This window comes from Anabrus simplex, chromosome 8 (genome assembly GCF_040414725.1).
Source record: "Anabrus simplex isolate iqAnaSimp1 chromosome 8, ASM4041472v1, whole genome shotgun sequence".
NCBI classification, from domain to species: domain Eukaryota; kingdom Metazoa; phylum Arthropoda; class Insecta; order Orthoptera; family Tettigoniidae; genus Anabrus; species Anabrus simplex.
In genome coordinates this window covers 11,275,071-11,299,584 of record NC_090272.1, presented here as the reverse complement: position 1 = coordinate 11,299,584, position 24,514 = coordinate 11,275,071, and the positions used below count along the sequence as shown (strand labels likewise).

The 24,514-nt window shown below is 41.4% G+C and overlaps 1 protein-coding gene across 5 annotated transcripts in view; it reads right to left on the bottom strand.

Moving 5' to 3' along the window:
• The window catches only part of Noc2 (Nucleolar complex protein 2), a 219,037-nt gene extending 198,956 nt beyond the window's left edge, over positions 1–20,081 (bottom strand). For 2 of the 5 annotated variants that reach the window (XM_067152694.2, XM_068229011.1), the window contains exons 1-2: positions 20,011–20,081; positions 681–850 (exon numbers count right to left, since the gene is read on the bottom strand). In XM_067152694.2, the coding sequence (XP_067008795.2) occupies positions 681–850; positions 20,011–20,057 (217 nt within the window). In that variant the 5' untranslated portion in view covers positions 20,058–20,081. Of the gene's footprint in view, positions 1–680; positions 851–6,898; positions 6,917–11,484; positions 11,610–19,772; positions 19,955–20,010 lie in introns of those variants that run through there. The other 3 variants (XM_068229010.1, XM_067152695.2, XM_067152696.2) reach the window with 3 other exon arrangements.
• Between the last annotated feature and the right edge of the window lie 4,433 nt (positions 20,082–24,514).

The following is a 24,514-nucleotide window of genomic DNA, read 5'->3' as shown; positions in this document are numbered from 1 at the left end:
GAGCACAGCCTAGTGTCCCATTAACTTCTGCCTTTGCCGTATGTTTCTCTGCTGCACAGTATGCCGCTCCAGTCTGGAGGAATGAAGTTGATGTGGCTCTTTATGAGACAGGCCACATAGTCACAGGGTGCTTAAGACCTACTCCACTCATGGCAGTAGCATGTCCAGATGTAAGAAGACAGGTAGCAGTAGAGAATGAAAAGAAGAATCAAGAAACAGACCCAAGGTCACCTGTCCAGGTTGAAGTCAAACAAAAGCTTCCTCCTTATAATGGCACCAGTTCCCTCATCGAATTGAACTGTGGAGAACTACAGTAAGTCCACTGGAGGGTTGTGCACAGCAAAGGAGAAATTATCAGCAGGCTATCATCTTCAATATGGGACTTGGAGACTCTCAATAGACTGAGAACTAGAGTGAAGAAGAGTGGGAATATGGAGAACACCTGTTAGTTTGCAGTAAGTGCAGGATCTTCTTTTCCATGTGCTGATCTCTACTTCCACACACTGAAGGCATTACTAGAGGAAACATGGTATTGAACAAGTTTTTGAAATATTCCAGTGACCTTACTTGAAGAGGAAGAAACTTAAAAAATATAACTTAATTACTCTAGAATCATATGAACATTCACTGTACAGCTAATTTTAAGTCTGAATCACAGAATTTATGTAATAAATACAAACCAGCGTTTTCATTTCCATTACTTTCATCATCACTATCAACAGCAGACCAATCCTGATCCAGAAACTCATCTACACTCTGAGTGCTAAGATCCACAGCTGTCTTCGATGTCTTTTTCTTTTTCTTGAGATTTTGCCGGTTAAGCGGTTTCTTTTTAATTTGTGGTTTCATTCTGAAATAAAGTAAAAACAGTCACAATTTCTCATCAGTCAAGTTTCTATATTGAGGACAAGGAGGAAAGTCTTTATGAAATGGAAAGATTCCCTGCAGAGGGCAAAAAGTTACGAGAAAAGTTTGTTTATAGGAAGGGGAGTTAGGCCGCTATTAGCCGTGGGTGACTAGTGGCACAGCTAGTTGCTCTGGCGAGTCACGGACCATTGGATCAAATGGAGCCTACTAGCGCGGGCGACTAGTGGCGCAACTGAGCAACTATGTTAAAAATTAAATAACTGGAAAGGAGGTTCAACCTATTCAATACTCAAAAGAAAGAAACGTAGCAATCACATTTCTATTTAAATGGGACCGGTTTCGACCTTAGTCTAGGTCATCATCAGCCATAAAAAACATGTAAAATGTTTATGAATGTTGGAGGTCAGTTTTTCACTCTGTTCTGCACAAAGTCACAACATTAACAATCAACTTGCGAAGATCAAAAAGGCTTGAATTCGCAGACGAACAGATCTGTAGAAGAAAGCCGCCAGCTCCCGGTGACTACGCGGCACACTCAAGGTCACGCGCTGCGGCCAAACACAGTTTACCAAGATCTTAAATAGAAATGTGATTGCTACGTTTCTTTCTTTTGAGTATTGAATAGGTTGAACCTCCTTTCCAGTTATTTAATTTTTAACATCAATAATTTCAATACGGAACAATGAAATTTTTATCTTTAAATAACTGAGCAACTACTCTGGCGACTTTTAGTTGCTCAACTGCGTGACGGGGCATTGCAGTAAATGTAGCCTATTAGCCGTGGGCGACTAGTGGCGCAACTAGTCGCCCGATGTAACTCCCCGTGCATACGGAAACGCCTCTCAAGTCCGTGTTTTCACACCAGCTTGACGTAATGCGGACGATGGAACGCAACTGAGCCAGCGATCCACCTAACAATTATCTTTCTTCATTACCTTGTTTGGTCTCGTGTTGTGGTAAAGTGAATATTTTACTTATTGTGCTTTTTTTTTTTTTTTTTTTTTTTTTTTGCTAGTCGCTTTACGTCGCACCGACACAGATAGGTCTTATGGCGATGAGGGGACAGGAAAGGCCTAGGAATGGGAAGGAAGCGCCGTGGCCTTAATTAAGGTACAGCCCCAGCATTTGCCTGGTGTGAAAATGGGAAACCACGGAAAACCATCTTCAGGGCTGCCGACAGTGGTGTTTGAACCCATTATCTCCCGGATGCGAGCTCACAGCCGTGCACTCCAAACCGCACAACCAACTCGCCTGGTTTACTTATTGTGATAGTTTATGTATTGAACATGGAGACATCAAATAAACAAATAAACTACAATAGCAAATGAAGGAGATGGCAATATTATAGGCTGGTTTACACGGGTAGAGTAGCGAGGCGAGTAGAGTAGATAGTAGAGTAGCCACGTTACTCTACTATACCACTGTCTGGTAGAGATGACACTCGTATCGTTCATACGGGAGTAGAGTCATACAGTAGAGTAGAGTAGTAGCACCGTGTCAAGACGCAAGCACATCATAACGAAGAGTTTAAAGACATTTGCAAACATATTAATGCAAGAGGTTAGTGAAGCGTTAGAAGAAGCAAATGAGGAAAGAAGGGAGTGGGTAAGAGGCTGGCTTAGGAGAGATACACTCGGGGCATCAACATTAATTCTGAGAGAACTTGCGACAGAGGATAAAGAATACAGAAAGTGTATGAGATTGACGACTGATAACTTTCAGACACTGTTAGATGCTATAACACCTCAAATTCAAAGACACGACAAAATGATAAGAGATGCAATAACACCGAGATGTAAGCTTGAGGTGACTGAAGTTCTTGGCCACTGATAATAGCCATCAATACATAGTAAATCATGCTGACGTAGGCCTAATTTGTAGTAGCTTCTTTGCCATAAATACCCCGATTACTGATCTATTTATATAATTTGTTGGATCGTTGCTTGTACAGCCTAAGGCCCGGTTTCACAGTATACGCTTAAGCCTTGGATCGGGCTTAAGCGGGAGCTTAAACTCTGGACGAGTTTCACAGTGGGGAGTGCAAGTGGTAAGCCGAGCTTATCTGTGACTGGCTTAAGCTGTATGAAACTGAGGTTTAAGCTAAGGATTCAGTTCAGATGGTAGAGCGCTGGCCTTCTTATAGCCCAACTTGGCAGGTTCGATCCTGTCTCAGTCCTGTGGTGAAGGTGCTCAAATTCATAATTAGTGGGACGTAAAACCAATAACATTAAATAACTTATATTTCTGAATATATTTCGAGGCTTGTGAAATAATACAGTTTTCATGTTCCGATATACAGTAAAAGAGACAAAAATGTTGGTCGGTCACTTGCTTTCTTGGCTGATGCTGCGTGAACCATCAACGATAGACCCCAAGTGTAAGTGTACGAATTGTAGAGCATAGAAACCTCTACAAAAAAGTCTGGGATGGTATCTACCTATTTCCAACTGTTTGCCCTCTAGAAGCGATTTTATGCTATACTCAGCGGTAAAAAAAATATAACTCCTTAACATTAAATAAATATTTTGATATTATCCTCGAATTCCTCATCGAAATAAATTGTTTGACCTCCTCCAGTATTTTATAAGGATTTCAATAACCTTGTCAGGACATTATTTGCATGAATGGTTCAGAAGTTATGGCCATTTTAGACTGTAGTGGTAATATGTGTCAGCAGGACGGGCGAGTGACCATTTTTAAACTTTATTTTTGTTACTATTATTGGAATCACATTTTCCGTTCATTTTTCTAAATTATCTTGGCTGATAAACGATGTATAACCTACAAGTCAATCAATCATAGGCTACGGATGTAAACAAAGATGAGAATTGAATCATTGCGCATGCTCAAGCATTACCAACTGCGGAGATGTTCAGCTTAGTAAAGCTGCACATGGTCCCCCTACTGTGAAACTCGTAGTGTTTAAGCCAAAGAGTAAGCCTTGCTTAAGCGGAGTGCGTGGCTTACTAAAGCTTCGACTTAAACTCAAACTGTGAAACCGGGCCTAAGTGTAGAGCTTAAGCTTCGTGAAATGACATTGTACTGTAAACAATAATTATTTTGGATATTCCAAACAAAACATGAAAATTATTCTATTTGTTGTGGACATTACTGTTATTGCTTAAAATTAATGGCATTGGCAAGTGATATGTAGAAGACCCTATGTATGTTATTAATATGATTAAAGTACACAGTCCTGCATCACAATCTAACTTAAACACGTCGAGACACATGATGAACACGCTGTGTAACACTGAAACTTTTTTGTTTTTTTTTGCTAGGGGCTTTACGTCGAACCGACACAGATAGGTCTTATGGCGACGAAACACTGAAACTTGAGAAACCTTCATTTAAAGGGACAATCCAGCTGACACTTGTTTATATTTGTTGTTGCATCTTCGAAACTATTATAGGTTTAGGTATTTTTTAAATCCTTCTTCCATCGAAAAGAGGGAGGTCCGTTCTTCATTATAGGACAATACACCTGCATGTGTTTGACCTCCATAGGTGTACTTCCCCTTAATATCAGTCAGCTATGATGTTACATTGTGGATGGGTAGGCTTTTAGTATTCTTTTTTCTTTCTTAATCTGTTTTCCCTCCAGGGTTGGTTTTTCCCTCGGACTCAGTGAGGGATCCCACCTCTACCACCTCAAGGGCAGTGTCCTGGAGCGTGAGATATTGGGTCGGGGGATACAACTGGTGAGGATGACCAGTACCTCTCCCAGGCGGCCTCATCTGCTATGCTGAACAGGGGCCTTGGTGGGGATGGGAAGATTGGAAGGGATAGACAAGGAAGAGGGAAGGAAGCGGCCGTGGCCTTAAGTTAGGTACCATCGTGGCATTTGCCTGGAGGAGAAGCGGGAAACCACGGAAAACCGCTTTAAGGATGGCTGAGGTGGGAATCGAACCCACCTCTACTGAGCTGAACTCCCGAGGCTGAGTGGACCCCGTTCCAGCCCTCGTACCACTTTTCAAATTTCGTGGCAGTTCGGGAATCGAATCCGGGCCTCCGGGGGTGGCAGCTAATCACACTAACCACACCACAGAGGCGGATGACTTTTAGTATTACCTTCCAAATTATACTTTACTAAACCATTTAAGAGAGGGGGTGTAGATGTCTGCGGCACCATCTCCAGACTTATTGGATTTACGAATTTTCATCAGTTCTTGGTTGTAGGTACATTGTATTTGTATTGTATTTTCTGTTTAAGTTCCATAAAACCAAAACCCTCTTTACCCATTTTCATAATAAAGTCCTTTTCGCCGCCCGTCTCATATTTACGTTTCTGTAAATAATGCTGTTTATGTTTATGTTTATTTTTCACGCTACAATTCTACAAATTTGTATGTTTCTTCTTCCGTGCACTTAATTTTTCCACCAAATAAAAGCACAAAAATGCTCAGTTTACTCAACGGAATACCGTCAGTACACACATGGAAATAGTTGAATGACGCGCCAACTGAAAAATCGAGAGGCCTTCTCCGCCAGCTCTCGGAGCTCGGTTCCGGTGGAGGGGGAAGGATAGTGGTAGAGTTACTTTACCACAGCGGAAACCCACTCTGCTCTACTACGTACTAGCTACTCTACTCTACTTGCTACTATTCGAGTTGTTTACACGATGCTAGTAGCTCTACTATCTACTCTACTCGCCTCGTTACTCTACCCGTGTAAACCAGCCTTATTAGAAAGTCAAATAAATACTGAAGACCATTTTTGAGGTAGAATGAAAAGCGGTCACTTGGGATTCCAGAACTGAAGCTTACACGGACAAAATAGAAACACTGAATTCTTGGAACAGCATTTTAAAGGACTTTATTCCAGAATTCGAAGTAAAACCCGTAGTTGAGAAGAAACCTCTAGGTGAGTATTATATTCTATTTTGCTAGTTGCTTTACGTCACACCGACACAGATAGGTCATATGGCGACGATGGGATAGGAAAGGGACAGGAGTTGGAAGGAAGCAGCCGTAGCCTTAAGGTACAGCCCCAGAATTTGCCTGGTGTGAAAATGGGAAACCACGGAAAACCATCTTCAGGGCTGCCGACAGTGGGATTCGAACCCACTATCTCCCAGATGCAAGCTCACAGCTGCGCGCTCCTAATCGCGCGGCCAACTCACCCAGTATGTGAGTATTATAAAACGTTTACTACTCTTATATGGAAATATGTAATACCCATAAAAATTCTATAATCGTTTACAAGTACCACTGATCCATTATATGGCTATATTAGTAAATTACAGCTCAACTGGGAAACACTTGTTTAGTCCTGTGTCGTTTCCCATTATTTCTTCTTTTATGTGGCCAAGCAATCCGTAAAATGACGACTTTGACATGCGCAGGTAATTGAAAAATTTACTGTCATCCTCATTTAGATCGTCAAACAATGTATAATATAATCCTCTAGTCAGCCGAGAAACAAATATAGGATGTTTCCGCACTTTCCTAACTCTTCGGTTCTTCCTTTTTTAATAGAAGAGCAAGAAAAAGTTCTTCGTAGGACGCCATTCTCTCAACTGACTATTCCCCGGTATGAACCGAGCAATTATTCACAAGTTGCGCCACTGATCGCCCGGTACTTAAATCCTCTGGCAACTTAGTTGCGTCACTAGTCGCCCACGGCTAATAGCGGCCTTAGGGATTGGAATAACTTACCAAGGGAAATGTTCAATAATTTTCCAATTTCTTTGCGATCATTTAAGAAAAGGCTAGGAAACCAACTGATAGGGAATCTACCACCTGGGCGACTGCCCTAAATGCAGATCAGTAGTGACTGACATTAAATAAAACATACATCAACGTCAGGCAGAACTATGTATAGTATACGAACCTATTCTTGATACCTGAGCTCCCTAGTGCTGAATCGGAACTGGGTATCAAGAAAAGGTTTGTGTACTATATGTAATCTTGGGTACATCAAGTAAGCAACCATTCAACCACTAGTACCAGATATCAACTGATAAGAACTGTCATTCAAAGGATTAAAGGACCTAGATAATAACCCACATCTTCAACAATATTCTACATACCTAATGGAATGTTGTTGTTTCAGTGATCAGTCCAAAGACTGGTTTGATGTAGTTGCCCATGCCATCTTAACCTGTGCTAAACTTTCCATTTCAATATAACTACTAGATCCTACATCTGCTCTAATCTGCTTGTCATATTCATACCTTGGTCTACCCCGCTAGTAATTCTGTTTATAGAACATTTTAATTTAATAATAATGGTGCATGGCATCTCTGTAGGCTTGGTGATGACCTAATGAGGATGAAATGAATGGCGAAGAAATGATAAACACCTAGTCCTCAAGCCAAGGGGATTGATTCTGAGAATTGAACCAGGACCATCGGACCAAAGGCAAGCATTCTATCCATTTAGCCACAAAGCTTGACTTAAATTTGCTAAACCTTAGGCGGCAGTGGGAAAGAAGTAGGGGACTGGAAATAATAATATCGTTTTGAAAGTTACTGACACGTGTTCATCAGTCCATTTTGAATATTTTCAGGTCCTAAAATGTAGGATTTTTAGTGATTTTAAGGGTAATAATGGTAACAATTACTCATAATGAAGCAGGAGGCTGCATTTATCATAACCATCTTTGTTTCCAGAGATGTTATGGGATAGAGCAAAAACTGGAACTTACAGTAGATGAGGAAAGTATGGAAATTACAACGCAAATCATAGAAGTTACAAGTGATATTTACATTACTGATATATGACAATTATATTTTCATGGGTTATGGTATGGTGTTGAGAAGAGCAATGATTTGGAGACAAGCAAAGGGGGTCTGGGGGCATAAGCCCCCAGGTTAGAGCTGCAAAGCGGCCTTAGGCCTCTAGTTTCAAATGCTTGCCCCCATATGATATGTCTATCCAGACCAATGCACTTGACCAGCCCCTATCCTAATCAGTCCAGACCAATGGTCTAGTCCAGGGCCTCTCAGGGTGCATGCACTTGGTGCACCAGTGTGCAGACCCCCACTCCTGGATTTGGAGCAACAGTGCTGTCTCTCTCTATCCCCACGCCTGTCTTGCTCGCTCCGCCCCTCTTCCTCATTCGCTCCGTAGCGCTCCAAATCCGAGCCAAAGTGAGCCAAGCTTAGCCGAGTAGCCCAGCGGCGAAGCGTTGGTCCAAGCCGAGTGGGACCGATGCACTGTGCACAGGAACTCTGCACTTCAGTTTGAATGCGTCAGATTTTCGGCATTTGAGAGGTCCAGGTCTAGTCCAACCCCTATCCTAACCAGCCCAGACCAATGGTCTAGTCCAGGCCCAACCCTAACCAGTCAATACCAATGGTCTACTCCAGGTTCTACCCTAAACAGTCCAGACTAATGGTGTTTGCTTGTCCCTATATAACTGGTCTATCAAGGCCAATGCTCTTGTATAGAGATCCTATCCTAACCAGTTCAGACCAATGCTCTTCTCCACATCCTATCCTATCCAGTCCAGACCAATGGTGCTTAAAGTGAAAACTAGAGGCCTAATGCCGCTTCACGGGTCTAAAGTGGGTGCTTACGCCCAGAGAACCCCTTTGCTTGTCCCCATATAACTGGTCTATCCAGATCAATGCTCTTGTCCAGATCCTATCCTAACCAGTCTAGACAAATGCTCTTGTCCAGATCCTACCCTAACCAGTCCAGACAAATGGTCTAATCAGGCCGTACTCTAACCAGTCTAGACCAATGGTGTTTGCAGTGCAAACTACAAGCCTAAAGCCACTTCGCGGCTCTAACCTGGGGGCTTACGCTCCCAGACCCCCCTTTGCTTGTCATCATATGACTGCTCTATTCAGACCAATGCTCTTGTCCAGATCCTACCCTAACCAGTCCAGACCAATGGTGCTTGCAGTGCAAACTACAAGCCTAAAGCCACTTCGCAGCTCTAACCTGGAGGCTTACGCTCCCAGACCCCCCTTTGCTTGTCCTCATATGACTGCTCTATTCAGACCAATGCTCTTGTCCAGATCCTACCCTAACCAATCCAGACCAATGGTGCTTGCAGTGCAAACTACAAGCCTAAAGCCACTTCGCAGCTCTAACCTGGGGGCTTACGCTCCCAGACCCCCTTTGCTTCTCCCCATATGAGTGGTGTATCCAGACCAACTGTCTAGTCCAGCCCCTACCCTAACCAGTCCAGACCAATGGTGTTTGCACAGCAAACTGGAGGCCTAAAGCCGCTTCGCAGCTCAAACCTGGGCCCCCCTCGCTTGTCCCAAGATCATTGTTCTTCTCAACACCATACCATAACCTATGAAAATACAGTATATTGCCCTATATCAATAACATAAACAAAACTTGTAACAATCATGCTTTGCATTGTAACTTCCATGCTTTCCTCACCCACCATAAGTTCCATGCTTTGTTCTAAAGTCAAAGTGACCAGTCTATCCCATGCTATCATAAATACATCCCCTTACTTCATATGAGTAATTATTACCAATATTACCCACAAAATCGCTAAGAAAATGCTACATTTTGGGAACTAAAGATATTCAAAATGGAGTGCTGAACACATGTGAATAATTTTCAATGCAATATTATTATTATTTTCAGTCCCCTACTTTTTTACCGGAGCCCCTACCATCTTCACTGATCAGCTGTTAAGTATGGACAGTAGCAGAGGCCAGAGCAGTAGCTTGTGAAGCAGCTTTGACAACACAGCAGTCTTCTTCATTGGCTACTGGTAGTCGCAAGTTTATGAGGGATTTTCTCTTGCGACAACTACTGACACACTGATGTTTGTTCCTTCCTTCCATTAATTGCGGGCAGGAGCCAGTTAGGCTTAGGTCACATTTACGGCTTTATGGTTTCAAGCACCGCCATCTCGATCCTCCTATACTGCCTGCTCTATGCAAGGTTTCTTGCGACTAGGCTGTGACAAAATTTCTCCGCTAGATGACGCACCATGTTCCAAACTTATTCTAATGATGACAGCCTACAAAACACTATGCAGTATGGTCATATGTTCACTGAAGCTCGTAAATTACATCAGTAATATTAAATATCAGCAACATTACCTGTATGAAGTCACAGTTGACCTCTTCATGCACAATTTAAAGATTTTCCTAGACGAAGGCTTGGTTGGAGTGGTAGATACCGTACTTTCTGTTCTTTCCAACGCAATATCGGTTAACAGAGGTCTTTTTTTTTGTTTTTTTTTGTTTTTTGCTAGGGGCTTTACGTCGCACCGACACAGATAGGTCTTATGGCGACGATGGGATAGGAAAGGCCTAGGAGTTGGAAGGAAGCGGCCGTGGCCTTAATTAAGGTACAGCCCCAGCATTTGCCTGGTGTGAAAATGGGAAACCACGGAAAACCATTTTCAGGGCTGCCGATAGTGGGATTCGAACCTACTATCTCCCGGATGCAAGCTCACAGCCGCGCGCCTCTACACGCACGGCCAACTCGCCCGGTAAACAGAGGTCTTACAATCTTGGTTAGGATAATATCACTAACAGTTTGCTGATGTTCTTTGACCTCACACTGTAACAAAACCCATTCTGAAAGGGAAGACGTCGCAAGTCCTTGTATTACGCTCATATGTTTGAAGGACTTCGACAATAGGGAGAGCAGCTTAAACAAACTTCTGCAGATACTTCACCAGAGCAACAAAACAAGGTTTTGGTTATCGAACTCCTCCTCTGTCCTGATGCATAATCAGTTCCATTTAGCGGTGTCAAAGCTCTAGGCGGTGAGATGTGGCTGACACAGATGTCACACTCCATCCTCTCCTCAAGAACATGAACCAAGTACCCGCAAATTAGGATTTAATTTCCTGTTTCTAGTTTGACTGGAATATATCTGGATATCTGAGGTCATCCAAAATGTCTAAACATGGAGATGTTTGTTTTGTGATTGTCCGTCACAATTCTTATCACAAGGAATCTACTATCCAATATAATTATTAAATGAATGTAGTAATGGTCCACCTTTCAATACTATAATACATAATATTCTAAATTACATTAATTAATTAGGAACTAGTTTTGGCCGGGTCTGGCCATCTTCAGCCTTAATGTAAAACATCTAATAACTAAACAAAATGTACATGCACGCAATTGACATAAAACAAATGAAACATATACTGTATATACAAATTGACATTAAAAAACTGTGATGAAATTATGATTAAATTCGAAAATAAACTAGGTTCTAACTTCTTGAGTATGCTCACCATTGAGAATATTTCAAGTATTAATTTATATACACAGAGCATCTAATCATTAATAATTCAATAGTAAACGGGAACTGGTGCAAGTTGATCCCGTAGTTCATCACCAAACCTATCTGAGTGGTGTTAGTCATATGCAAGCCATTGGACACCGCTGTAAATAACCATTAGCTGACGGAGAACTGTTAGCTGTTGTTTCATCATCAATCAAGGTAATAAATGAGATGCTCTCGTGGTGCTTGTTAAATCATGCTGAAATGTTGTTGTACATTGTCGGGACGGCACAAGAAGATGTGGTTAATACAGATACATTGTGTCTGGTATAAAATTTGCAATTCATTGCGGTGCCCATGAAGTTAACCTGAATAAATTAGATAAAATTAAATTAATGAATTGAATGAGAGAATGTGTTAGTTAGATGGCATAGGTTATGAGACTTACCTCTTGCAGCTTGAGGGGTGTGGCCTAGTGTTGTGTGTGCTTCAGACTAACTGTTGTGAGATTCAAATGAAAAGGAAGGAGAGGGGGAAGGGGGTGGGGTGGAGGAAGGGAGAATTAAGGCGGGTATGAAGGACGTGGGAAAAAGGATGGCTGTTGAGGAAAGGTGCTGTGAATATTATGAAAAACTGAATTATGACTTGTTGGTTTGACGTTACTGAAAATGGGATTTTTTTTTTTTTGCTATTGGCTTAACGTCGCACCGACACAGATAGGTCTTATGGCGACGATGGGACAGGAAAGGGCTAGGACTGGGAAGGAAGCGTGTGAAAATGGGAAAACCATATTCAGGGTTGCCGACAGTGGGGTTCGAACCTACTACCTCCCGAATACTGGATACCGGCCGCACTTAAGCGACTGCAGCTATCGAGCTCGGTAAAATGGAAATTAGAAGGTCAAAAAAGGATATTTGGCTTTTCTGAAATTTCATTATGATTTGGGTTGAAATATTGATCTAAATGTATGAAGCAGCTTTCGGTAATGTTAAGGAGGGGTCCTTTGTTGATGATTTTGAGAATTTCCATATCTTGTTTCATGTCTGTGAATTTGTGATTATAGTCATGCATATGCTGTCCTACAGCTGAAAATTTATTGTATTTTAGGGCATTGACGTGTTCCGAGTACCTTATATTAAAATTTCTCCCAGTCTGACCGAGGTAAGAAGAATTACAACTGTTGCAAATGATCCTGTATACTCCTGATTTTCAATAACTATTGAACTTGTTTATGGATGTGGCATTATGTAAGACTTGTGCGTTTCTATTGTTTGTTTTGAAAGCTACTTTTACATCGTGCTTTTTAAAGATGTTGGTGACTTGGTAGATTTGTTTTCTGTTTTTATGAACATGAACTGGAATTGCTTCGGCATGAAATAGTGTTAATTTTTTGCCTGTGATCATTGTGTTAGTTGTTTTTAGATCTTTATGACTTAATTTTTGCACTGTTTTGCTAATTGGCCGATGATGACACTTCAAATGTGTTGAAACCGGTCCCAAATGAACAGGTCGTAACTTCTATTTGGTTCAACTTAACAACGGAGTACTGAAAGGTGGATCCTTCCTTCTATTTAATATTGGTAGATTTGTTTGTTGATGGTAAAGACAGAAAGAGAGGAGTTGTTTTTCTTATTTTTTTTTCAAGGTGGTAGAAGGGCGGTATTTATATTTATTGATTATTTTTTCTATAATCTTCTATAATCTACTATCCTTCACGGCTTTAATCACCTTCTGAAAAAAATCTGCAGCCTGTTTCCAGTCATTCGACCGGGTCAAGAATGGAATGAATGAAGGCCCCATCTAGTGGTGAAGATAGGAACTGTGCCGGCTGCCGAAGCCTGTCGCCCTCCTCTGGGGCAATGATTAATGAATGACAGATGAAATGAAATGATATTCAAGAGTGTTGCTGGAATGAAATATGACAGGGAAAACTGGAGTACCCGGAGAAAAACCTGTCCCACCTACGTTTTGTCCAGCACAAATCTCACATGGAGTGACCGGGATTTGAACCACGGAACCCAGCGGTGAGAGGCCGGCGCGCTGACGCTTGAGCCACGGAGGCTCCATTACCTTCTGAAATAAGGTGTAAAGGCACAGATGCGAGAGTAATCTGAGGATAGGTCCTTGCCTCGATAAAGCCGATAGCCGCTTTTCTCTTAATTCCCTTCTAGACAGTATTTCATGGAGTTGTATCTTTTCTGTCTGCAAACCACTTGCCGAGATTGGCAAAATGGTACACAACAGTTGAATATTTCAGGGAAATAATCTGAAGTTTCAGTTCTACAAAAAAATATATATATATATCTTACACAAACGGAAAGAAACAAGTACACCTTAAAATCACTTTTGAAGTATCCATAAACATAACATGATTAATTAATTTCACAGTTCTATACAAAATATCTCTTGTACGAATGGAAGGGACCAGACACGTTTACTCATTGTACGAAAAAACTCAGCTTTCCACACACATTCATGCACGAATAACACAGTGCTTACACCCACATTGACAGCGAAGATTGCGCGTCTACTACTGAACTGTTACGGCGACTTGAAGAAATATTGGTAGTCGCGCCTTCCTCTGTAAAGCCCCATTCACAATGCAAAGGGTAACGTACCGTAAACTTAAAATTACCGTTATCTTAGAATTTTGCGGCCATGTTATCTGATGGAACCATTTACAATGCTCCGATGTAAACTTAACTGCGAGTCCATAAAATTAAGAGATTGCAAACTCCAAGCTCTTGCGGTTAATTTTACGTTAAGTTTAAGAACCAACCAATCAGAGCAGATGTAAACATTGTATTTTGTGTGCGATATAATGACTTCTTACGATGAAACAGTTGTAATTCTCTTTCAAAATAATCTTTGTGTGTATGTATGATGGTGGGACAAGCTCGCAGCGCTGGCGACCGGGCGAGTGACAATCCCTGTCATAAATAAAACCAGATAAAACAGTGTCTCTGTATATTTCTTAACATTATGACAGACTACTAATTAACGAAAACGATATCATCCAAACAAATAGACCCAAACATCTCATCGAGGTGTGATAGATAGGGGCATAGATGTCGGTAAACGAGACCTTATATTTCTTTTTATTAGAAAAGGGGAAGCAAATTATAAGAAAGGCAAACAGTTCAGGTTTCATCCGCATGTACAAAACGAACTGATAAGGGCCATTTCTTACAGTAGATTACCAAAATCACCCTGAGATAACCTTCTTTGATTCAAGGGATGAACCCATTTTCTGCACCGTTGTTTAGATCGCCTTTTCAGGTGCACTGCTCCCAGCAGCAAAGCAATAGATGTTTGCAGTAATATGAATTCCGCTACCACCATGTTTGATTCCATCGAGGTATTGAAATATAAAACTGCGAGATAGCCCAAAACCTGGCAGTGTTTTGATTGGTTGCTGTGTACTCTTTACATTAATGTTACATTCCTCCATTGTGAATACCACTACGGTTATGTTTGCATTGTAAATGGGGCCTTAAACTAGTGGGATAGAACAGGCAGCAGTGTTCTCCCCAGAAATTTTTGTCAGCCGGGTGGCACGAATGGGTGGCCGGGCGGGGAATACTACGTAAAACTTCAATATAAAAAGAATTTCACTTCGTTTCACTCAGGGCGTTAACAAAAATATCAGGCAGGTAAACATTAACTGCAAAATTGAACTATTTTAGTGTTATTATCATGAACAAGACATAACAGAGTATTTTGAACTTCTAGTGTTCTATTGCTCCTTCCAAATAATGTAACAGCGGACTTAGGCCTACCACTCGGTTGCTGTGGACATGTGGACTGCCATACGTGTTTGTGACGTAATGCGGAATAGAGGGCTCGCATGCGAATCCACACTAATCCAGACGCCCATTTGCGACTACGTAGTGGTCAAGCTAAACATTTGATCTCCGATGCAATTCATGCAATTATGCTAATAATAATTATTTATAATTTAAATTATCAGTTTTACAGTATTTACATGTTAATTTCGAGCACACAATGACTCAAATATGTACCTATTAATATTATGAAATTAGCACATATCTAGGTTATATTAGCCGGGCGGTTTCTAAAAATGGCAGGGCGGTGCGCCCATTAGAAAGGTCCTAGGGAGAACACTGGGCAGTATGAGAGGATTGAGACAGCGGCGGTTTCAAGGCTCTTTATATATCACCATTCTCCCATACCAATGTCAAGGATCACCTAACCACAAGCAAAAACAAGAGTATACCTGAGTGAAAATCAATAAACGTCATTACTAATAAATTATCAGAAAAATTATCCGCACTGCCATACAGTTTGTATCCACCAAGACACAAACTTTGTGGCCACATCCGTGCAGGGCTCTAGCTATTGGTTGCAGCTCAAAACGCTTAAGACTTGCCGTTCACTATAGTGGTGGGGACTGAGCAGAGCAGTGCTTGTGACGTCATCACCCGGTTGTACCGAGTGAACTACCGAGTGAATGTACTGTGGCTGCACGTTTAAATACATTATTGGTATGGCAATGTAAATTCAATGCCCTTTTCTCACAACATAACTATTTTGCTGAATACAGCGATGTTGTTTTCTGCTGGAGAAGCCGACCTGCTCATTTCATCCCCGTGATGCCTCTTGATATGATCCCACAAATTTGATACGCCACCACCCGTCGCGTAAATGCGGCCGCAAAATTTGCATTTTGCTGATTTTTATCATCAGTAATTTCAACGAGCTGCCATGCATCAGATGGTTTTCCTGGCGTTTGTGGTACAAATTTCTGTAAAAATTTATGCAATTCCTTAAATATTCTAAAACATGATTACCATCTCAAAATGGGATTAAATATCAAACTAATGCCACAATTATTATCTACTATGCTTTGCATTATCTACAAAACACAACAAGCGGAGGAAATATAGATGCAACAGGTACAATACCCTTACAAGGGGAGGCCACGACGTTCGGATCACGGAGTATCCTCAAACTTTGTACACATTTAGTAGTCCATTAGGACGAGATAATGTACAAGTAGTAAGGTGTAGTACTAAGGCGTTCTCGAAAAAATCACAAGAGAAGTTTTCGCGTCGAATATGTATAAGTGCATTACGGTCATAAGCACGAAACGGTGGTGGTCGAGTGGTTAGAGTTCAAGCTCTGTAATCGCTGGCTCGGGTACTGCTTGCCGTTTTGTTTTTCAACACTGGTCATATTCTTTCATATATATTACAATTCAAAGGAAATATAATGAAGGAAAGGTATATTTGCATGAATTTTTATTGGATTTCCAATGTTATTTGGCTCTTTACTAATGTTTATCATTACAAAAAATTTCTTTCTTTCTTTCTTTCTTTCTTAATCTGTTTACCCTCCAGGGTTGGCTTTTCCCTCGGACTCAGCGAGGAATCCCACCTCTACCGCCTCAAGAGCAATGTCCTGGAGCGTGAGAATTTGGGTCGGGAATACAACTGGGAAGGATGGCCAGTACCTCGCCCAGGCGACCTCACCTGCTATGCTGTACAGGGGCCTTGTGGATAGATAAGAAGATTGGAAGGGATAGGCAAGGAAGAGGGAAGGAAGCAGCCTTGGCCTTACATTAGGTAGGGGCCTACATCCCGGCATTTACCCGGAGGCAAAATGAATGTCAAACTACGAAAAACCACTTCGAGGATGGCTGAGGAGGGAATCAAACCCCCATCTACTCAGTTGACCTCCCGAGGCTGAGTGGACCCCGTTCCAGCCCTCGTACCACTTTTCAAATTTCGTGGCAGAGCCGGGAATCAAGTCCGGGCATCCGGGGGTGACAACCAATCACACTAACCACTCCACGACAGAGGTGGACTACAATATATATATCATTTATAATTATCAACAAGTAAACGCCCCAATGCATGAAGTATTCCTGAAAATGTATGCCAGCCGTGATTTGTGAAATCCCTCATACCTGACAGTGAAATCGAGTAAGGTACTCGGAACTGCTTTGCACCTGGACGCTCTACCTGCAATATACCTGTATATGAAAGAATATGACCGGTGTTGCAAAACAAAAAAGCGACCAGTACGACTCGATCCAGTGATTGCGGAGCTTGAACGCTAATCACTCGACCGTCGCCATCTCGTGTTCTTGACCGCAACGCACCGGTACATATTCGACGAGGAACTTCTCTTGCGATTTTCTCGAAAATGCCTTACTATTTGCACATTATCTTGTCCTAACGGACTACTAAAAGTGTACAAAGTTTGAACATACTCCGTGATCCGAACGTCGTGGTCTCCCCTTGTTAAGCATGTGTCGTGCGCTACACTGTGCCAAATACTTTAATACACCAATACCGGACAGCTCTATCTCAACAGCATTGAGCGGAGTGCGAACAGCGACGGTGGTGACATCTAGCGTGCAGGTGTGACAAGCCCAGGAACTGCATACTTATCTATGCTACAGTTGAGAGGAATGCATCTACATACATTGGAAATATTTTTGTTAAAATAACTGAACAATCATAATAATTAAGAATTAAAATTTAAAATATGAAATGCCTCCTTCATAAAACTCCAAACGAGCACTGTGTTAGCCGTGCGTTTCGCTATGTCTTAAAAATTAAAATCAGAGTTTCTTTGAGTATCCGCCTAGCCCAGATGAATAATCACCTACTACTCTCTTCTCTTCTTTCTAGACTTTTCTCAGTTACCTCGGGCAGCACTTTGTGTAGACTTAGCCTGATTTTCCGGCCGGATGCCTTTCCTAACACCAACCCTATGTGGAAGGATATATGTATTTATTATTGCGTGTTTCTGTGGTTGTTTCTCGTCTGATATGTTGCATATATTTGAAGAGGCGTATGAATACGAATACAAACCCGTAGGCCCCGATCTACACGAATTAACAGAAGAGATTTAAATCTCCGACTCAGCCGGGAATCGTACCAGGACCCTCTGAACCGAAGGCCAGTGCGCTGACCATTCCGTGGTGGTCATTATTATTTTAAGAGAAAGTATAACTGGCCAAACATCCTCTCAGAAGGGAAATGGAAGAGGACCAAAACTCCGAAGAATGAAGGTATCATGAATAGAAAGAGAAGGGCCACGAAGTGCTAACCATTCAACCAAAGCGCCAGAGGAGACAGATTCCTTAACAATATCCATGGTTTATGAAGATTTCAGGAAAGAGAAGGTGTAATTAAGGAACAGGAGTTTTGGTACATCGTTTCTTCTTCTTCTTCCCCTTTTCACTTTCCTTCTTCTTCTTCCTCCTCTTCTTCGGTACCCAGCCAATCTTCCCGAACTCTACAGAAGAACTCACCACAAGCTGCTGTCTCACCTTTGCCGGACTTTGAATGTTCTCTATCTCCTCTGAAGACAGAAATACTAATCTGTATATATATAATACATATTGGGGTTACGTGAGTGACCTACGATATGCCTGACATTTAAGAAGTGTTCATAATTTCCTAAAGTCTCTTTCACATATTTATGCATGAAGAATTACCCTACACGCGTAGTAAATTAGTTGGACTGGTGCTCAAGCCTATGAAAATAATACACTGAAATATTTTTCTTACGCCGGGGTGAGTGGCTCATACGGTTGAGGCGCTGGCCTTCTGATCCGAATTTGGCAGGTTCGATCCTGGCTCAGACCGCTGGTATTTGTAGGTGCTCAAATACTCCAGTCTCGTGCAGACAGATTAACTGCCACGTAAAAAGATTCTTGTGGGATGGAATTCCGGTACGTCGGCGTATCCCAAAAAGTAGTTAGTGGGGCGTTAAGAAAAATTATTATTATTATTATTATTATTATTATTATTATTATTATTATTACAGTAAAAAGAGCCGACTGGATTCGAAACTCATAGCCTTCAATTTTCAATTTCAAGACTACCACGATAACCACTACGCTACAGGCCTACAAGTTTTCAACTGTGAAATTTATGGTAGCTTACTATTTAACAATGTGGACCCTCAAGTTTGAGTGTACTAGAGTTCCATATTTGTAAATGTTATTGGTTTTACGTTCCACCAATATTTCAGTAGAGTATCTGATTGATTTCTTAATGTAAGGGGCATAGAATGTAACCTCAATATAGATGCGAGGTCATTACTTTTTCTAATACTTGCGGTCCTGATCAGTTCCCATACCATTATCTTGTTCGTTAATTTGTTCAGCGCATAACGCTTTTCTTGGAATATAACTGCAATGTAAGATTATTTAGTGACAAACACTGATACATTATAAACAACACGCCAGAGCGCCAAGAATCATACAGATGGCAATATGTTACTGAAGAGTTAGTCACACCAAGCCATGTAGGTAGTAGCACTATCGACTTTCTCGCTGAAAACCGCAAGCTGTCCGGTATTATCATAATAAAGTATTTGACTGTGCTCTGATCCTCCGCGAGTACTTGCAGGTGTAAGCGGTGGGGATCGGTTGTGCGCTCTACCGCTACAATCGGATTACTCATCGGCATTACTCACTCCGTTCCCAGCTCTAGTTCACTAAACGAAATGGGATAACCTATATCTAGTGGTAGCCCACGTCTTGATCCCAGCATACGCCGCTGGATTCAGTGTAACCAATAATTTCAACATTCACACTTCTATTAACTTCGCAGCTCATATAATGTACACAAAATCTTTTTTGGAAAGCGCTCGTCTTCTGCTCATTCAGAATTATTATTGTAAAAGCTAACCTCGACAGAGCCGAGTTCACACCTTAAAAGTTAACCTCTCATAACAAAATGCCTCATGACTTACTCTGTATAGAAATGAATGAAAATGTATAACTATTAGTAACCAGAACTAAATTAAAACTTATTTCGTGGGAGCTATCAAATAAGAAACCACAAAAGTCTTTTAAAGAAAATCAACATCAACAGCTCCACTTTCCACTAACACATACTGCAATACACGAATACACGTGCTTGTCGCAAAACACGAAACATCAATGTTACCAACACATTACAGATACAATCCCTACTAATAGTTGATTAACCTTATAGTTTCATAATTATCGGCGAAAGAGCGTTCTTTTATTATCATTTTTAGAAATTTAGGTATCTCTGAATCCCCAACTTATTATCTAAGAGTCATAAATATTTTAGTGGGAGATGTTCGCACTACGGTAGATTGGCAATACCAATACCAGTTGCTCTTGCCGGTTGGCGGCGCCAGGGAGGCCTAAGATTCACCGCCATCTAGCACCACACGTGACGTCACGCAAAGCCGAACATAGCCGACTCCGCACCGACCAGTCTCTTACCATGACGAATATAAGAACGAAGTGGGATGACTCAACTGTTATAGCATCGCCCTCTACTATGCGCTAATACGCCTTCTCATTCGCCCGGCCACACATGTAAACGAGAGAACACGTCATAGTTACCAGTTCCGGCGCTTGGAGCGCTGGGAAGCTGGTTTTAGTCTGCTGGAAGAGATACGCTCAGTGATCACTGCTAAGACTGCTGCCGTAATTTGAGCCTCTGTTTGCCTTATTTGGCTTGTTTCCGTGGTCGTGAATCGTTGTAATGTTTATGTACATAATATTGTTTACTGCTGTGTGCCTTGATGTAAGATGAAAAGCAGATCGAGAAGTGGGATTCGTTTCATGAATTTCCTTTCAACGAGTTACAACGTCATAAATGGCTGAATGGTACCGGTACCTCAAGAAAGAATTTCTCTCTTAATTTCAATTCGAAGTCATATGTTTGCCACACTGAATAAATCCACACTTTCACGGTACGTAGGAGATATAAACTGCGAGACTGGAATAACCCTCTTAGTAAAGGAGCGCCTTTTAGCAGAAAGTCAGCGCCTAACTGAAGCAGAGAGATTGTGTTAGTTGGTAGTCCATCGAACAGCAGATGTTATATGACAAGAAACTGGACACCTTCTTTGAATAGAAAGACGCTTCGTTCCATGTTGAGCAAATAAAAACTACTCAAAGATGACTGTCATGCAAGCGAAAGTAGAAATCGAATTACCCTGGTCAATAACCTTCTCCATTTTATAATTTCCGCTGTGGCTACAAAATAAAGGTTACCAGCAGCATTTTTAAGAGGCTTTTAGGGACAGAGCTACATACTTTAACACAACAATAAAGGAAATCGAAGCTTGCGGTTTCTTCGTGTTGCTCATTGTGAGTGACAATCGTAAGACTAATGTTAGCATGATAAGAAGAATGTCTTCTTCAAAACACATTAAACCGAAGATCTGTCATCCTGTTGATAGTGAAATGCCTCTTCTTGCTTTCGACCAATCGTACATTCTGAAGAAGTAAGAAATTATGTACTAAAAAAATCTATGTTTGATGGTTTCCAGGATATAAATGGTGATTTTATCAAGAAACTGTATCAGATGCAATCAAATGAAACTGTGAAACCGGTTCATTTTTCTTACACGCAAAAATATCGAACCGTCTAAGTGTAAGAAAATGAACGTGCGGTGCGCGAAATATATTTTCGCGACTGAAGTAATAACAGGTGGTGGTGATTATTGTTTTAAGAGGAAGTACAACTAGGCAACCATCCTCTATATAACACTAATCAGATGAAAAAATGGAAGGGATCCGACACTTCGAAAAATGAAGGTATAGGTCAAAGAAAGACAAGGGCCACGAAGGGCGTGAAAATGAAAGACTCCCTAGCCCTCGCAAACCTAATAGCGTCGGGGTCAGAAAAGAACAAGAGTTGACCAAGCGCGGTCGGATAGGACAGATGAAAGTGAGGAGCCTGGCACAAGTAAGTGGAAGCAATGCCAGGACTCAGCTAAGGGCCCCGTGGTCGCCAACCCACGCTCCAAAGTTCAGAGCCCCTGGGGCCCCTTTTAGTCGCCTCTTACGACAGGCAGGGAATACCGTGGGTGTTATTCTACGGCCCCCACCCACAGGGGGATGAAGTAATAACAGGCCTAGAATATTTAAAAGACCATTCGTATACAGATATACACGACTTTTTAATGGAGGTACCACTGTCAAATACATGTTATCATAAGAAAATGATTCGACATACATGTCAGTAGCACACATGTAGCAACATTGCATCCGGACAAAATGCTTGATTCTTTTGACAAGACCAAGGTGTGCAACAGTGCTAATGGACTTGATTTATAAAAGAGAATAAAACTGCAGGCTGCAGTATCCATCTGATTTGCCAATGTGGATTTTGAAAGTTATTCATGATTTTCTATTGAAAGCTCAACCATTTGTTCATAAAAATCCTGTTGCGTCTATGGTGACTATTTAATGTCCTTGTTGCGTGATTTTCCTCACTTCAGTTGTCCTAAAATCGGACATTCACAGTTATTGAGTGAAGTTATTCTTAAATAACCACATAAATAACAAAGAGAATGCAAAACACTTAAACAGAAAAGTGTGTGCAATTATTTATTTCTACAGTATTTACTACCTACAAGCAAAGCAAAGTCACCTCCGTACAGGCCATGGAGGCCCTTGGGGGAGTGGAAATAAAGGCTTCCACCACTGTTAACCTCGGCACGTGATGGGGTAGAGTGGTTAGCTCTACGCCCGGCCGCATTTGCCCCCAGGAATTAACCTGGTACTCATTTTTGGTGTAGGGGTGTAGGCTGAGTGAACCTCGGGGCCATGTGCACCTCCGACTTTTACGACTTTCTTACGGGGATTCAAACCCACATCCTTCCGGGCGAACCGAGCGCGCCTTTACCAGGCAGCCCCTATTTACTACCTACGGTTAACATTATTTTGTACGGTTTTTCCGCTGCGGAGGGATACGTTCTTCACTGAACTTCTTTATTAAGGTGTAAGGTGTGATTCAAATGTATTTATCGAGTGATTGGCTGTATATTTAAACAGAAATTTACAAAACACTTAACGTGTGCTGTAATGAACAATCGTGTTTCAATGCCAGCGAAGCAGCGCTCGGCGGTAAAAATGGGAACTAGGCCCATATCGCTCATATCGCTGTATTGGGAAGGCGTATTAGCGCAGCTATAGTAGAGGGCGATGGTTATAGCGTGGTAGTTTGTGGACCCGCCACTGGGAGCACTGCAAACGTCGGTGTCCAACACATGCTTCAGTAGACCGGCAAACCATGTGTTCGAAAGTGCGGGGATATTTCAAGTCAACAAGTTGAATTTCCTTTGCTTTCAGTTCCTAAACTCAGTTCATTGTGTGTTGTGCACTTAAAGCACGTGTGTTATGTGGCCTGATTAAATTAATAGTTCAACATGCTGTACTGTTTTGTACCTGGCTGTTGATGGTTGATGGTATAAAATTCTTTTCACCACCGAAGGATAGAAATAAATTTGAAAAATGGACCAGAGCTATTCCACGAAAGGATACTGCGTTAACGCGTAATAGTCAAGTTCATTTCTCTGATGATTTGATAGTAAAATCAGATAACTTTATAGTGAATGGTGAAAAAGTGGTTATGCCTCGTGAGAGATGGAAATTACGTCCAGGAGCAGTGCCTCACATTTCCCCTAATTTGCCGAAATACCTTTCAAATGAGATTAAGTCCCGTGAAACTCCCAACTGGAAAATGAATCTACACACCACTAGGGGAAGAAGAAAGAAGATTGAAGACGGGAGTGTAGCAGCAAATTGAGAATTAAAAGGTCAGTCTAATGTTGACCAAATTTTGGGTTATTCTAGTGTGCTTTCTGATGCCGAAAAAACAATATTATTGCTCAAAAGGCGCCTAAAAAATGCTAATCGAAATTTAATTCGAGCTAGATCCAGTCTAAACTTAGCAAAATCGAGAATTAATGTATTGGAGAAGCAGGTTAGAAATACACAGTTCGAAACTCTTCGATTGAGAAGTGTGTAGTGTACCATTTGGCTGGGTACGTTATTAATCACTTATTAAGTGTTCGCCCTGTGCCCATTCTCTACGTGACAATAGTCAAAGTACATTCTCAGTTCTCTCCGAAATAACAGACTACGGTTCAAGCAATAATGAAGTGTTTTCAACACGCCCTTCGAAAAGTATATGTGACATTCTTTTCCAGGCCGAGAAAGTAATTCGTGAAAAACTGAACTCAAAATCGATGTGGAGCGAAATATTTTTTGATTGTATCGATTCTATAGACAAAATTTCAGTTGATCCTTTAGAAGCTAGCTGTTGTCTTCAGCATGTTATGGATATAATCCCCAGACTTGTTTATCATTATCTGAAGTGCCGAATTTTCTTCAGAGTGAAAGAAATCCGGCGAGATTTACAATCTCGAACATCCGCCAAATCTTCACGCACGCTTTCGAAAGTCCAATAACCGACAAACTGAGATGGTAAGTAGAGTATTACCTTTAAATGGTTCATGGGTGTTTTTTTAATATGCTGGGAGTTGTGTTATTTATGCATATATACACTCGAGTAACTTGTGCTTTTCGCAACATGTGATGAAAGTCGTAGCTCTTATTTCCGTGAATGATATTTTTCCATTGTTCTCTGCCGTGGTATTTTAATTGTAATCTCTCATTTTTAAAAATAAAAGACAGTGTATATACTTATTAGTTACGGAGT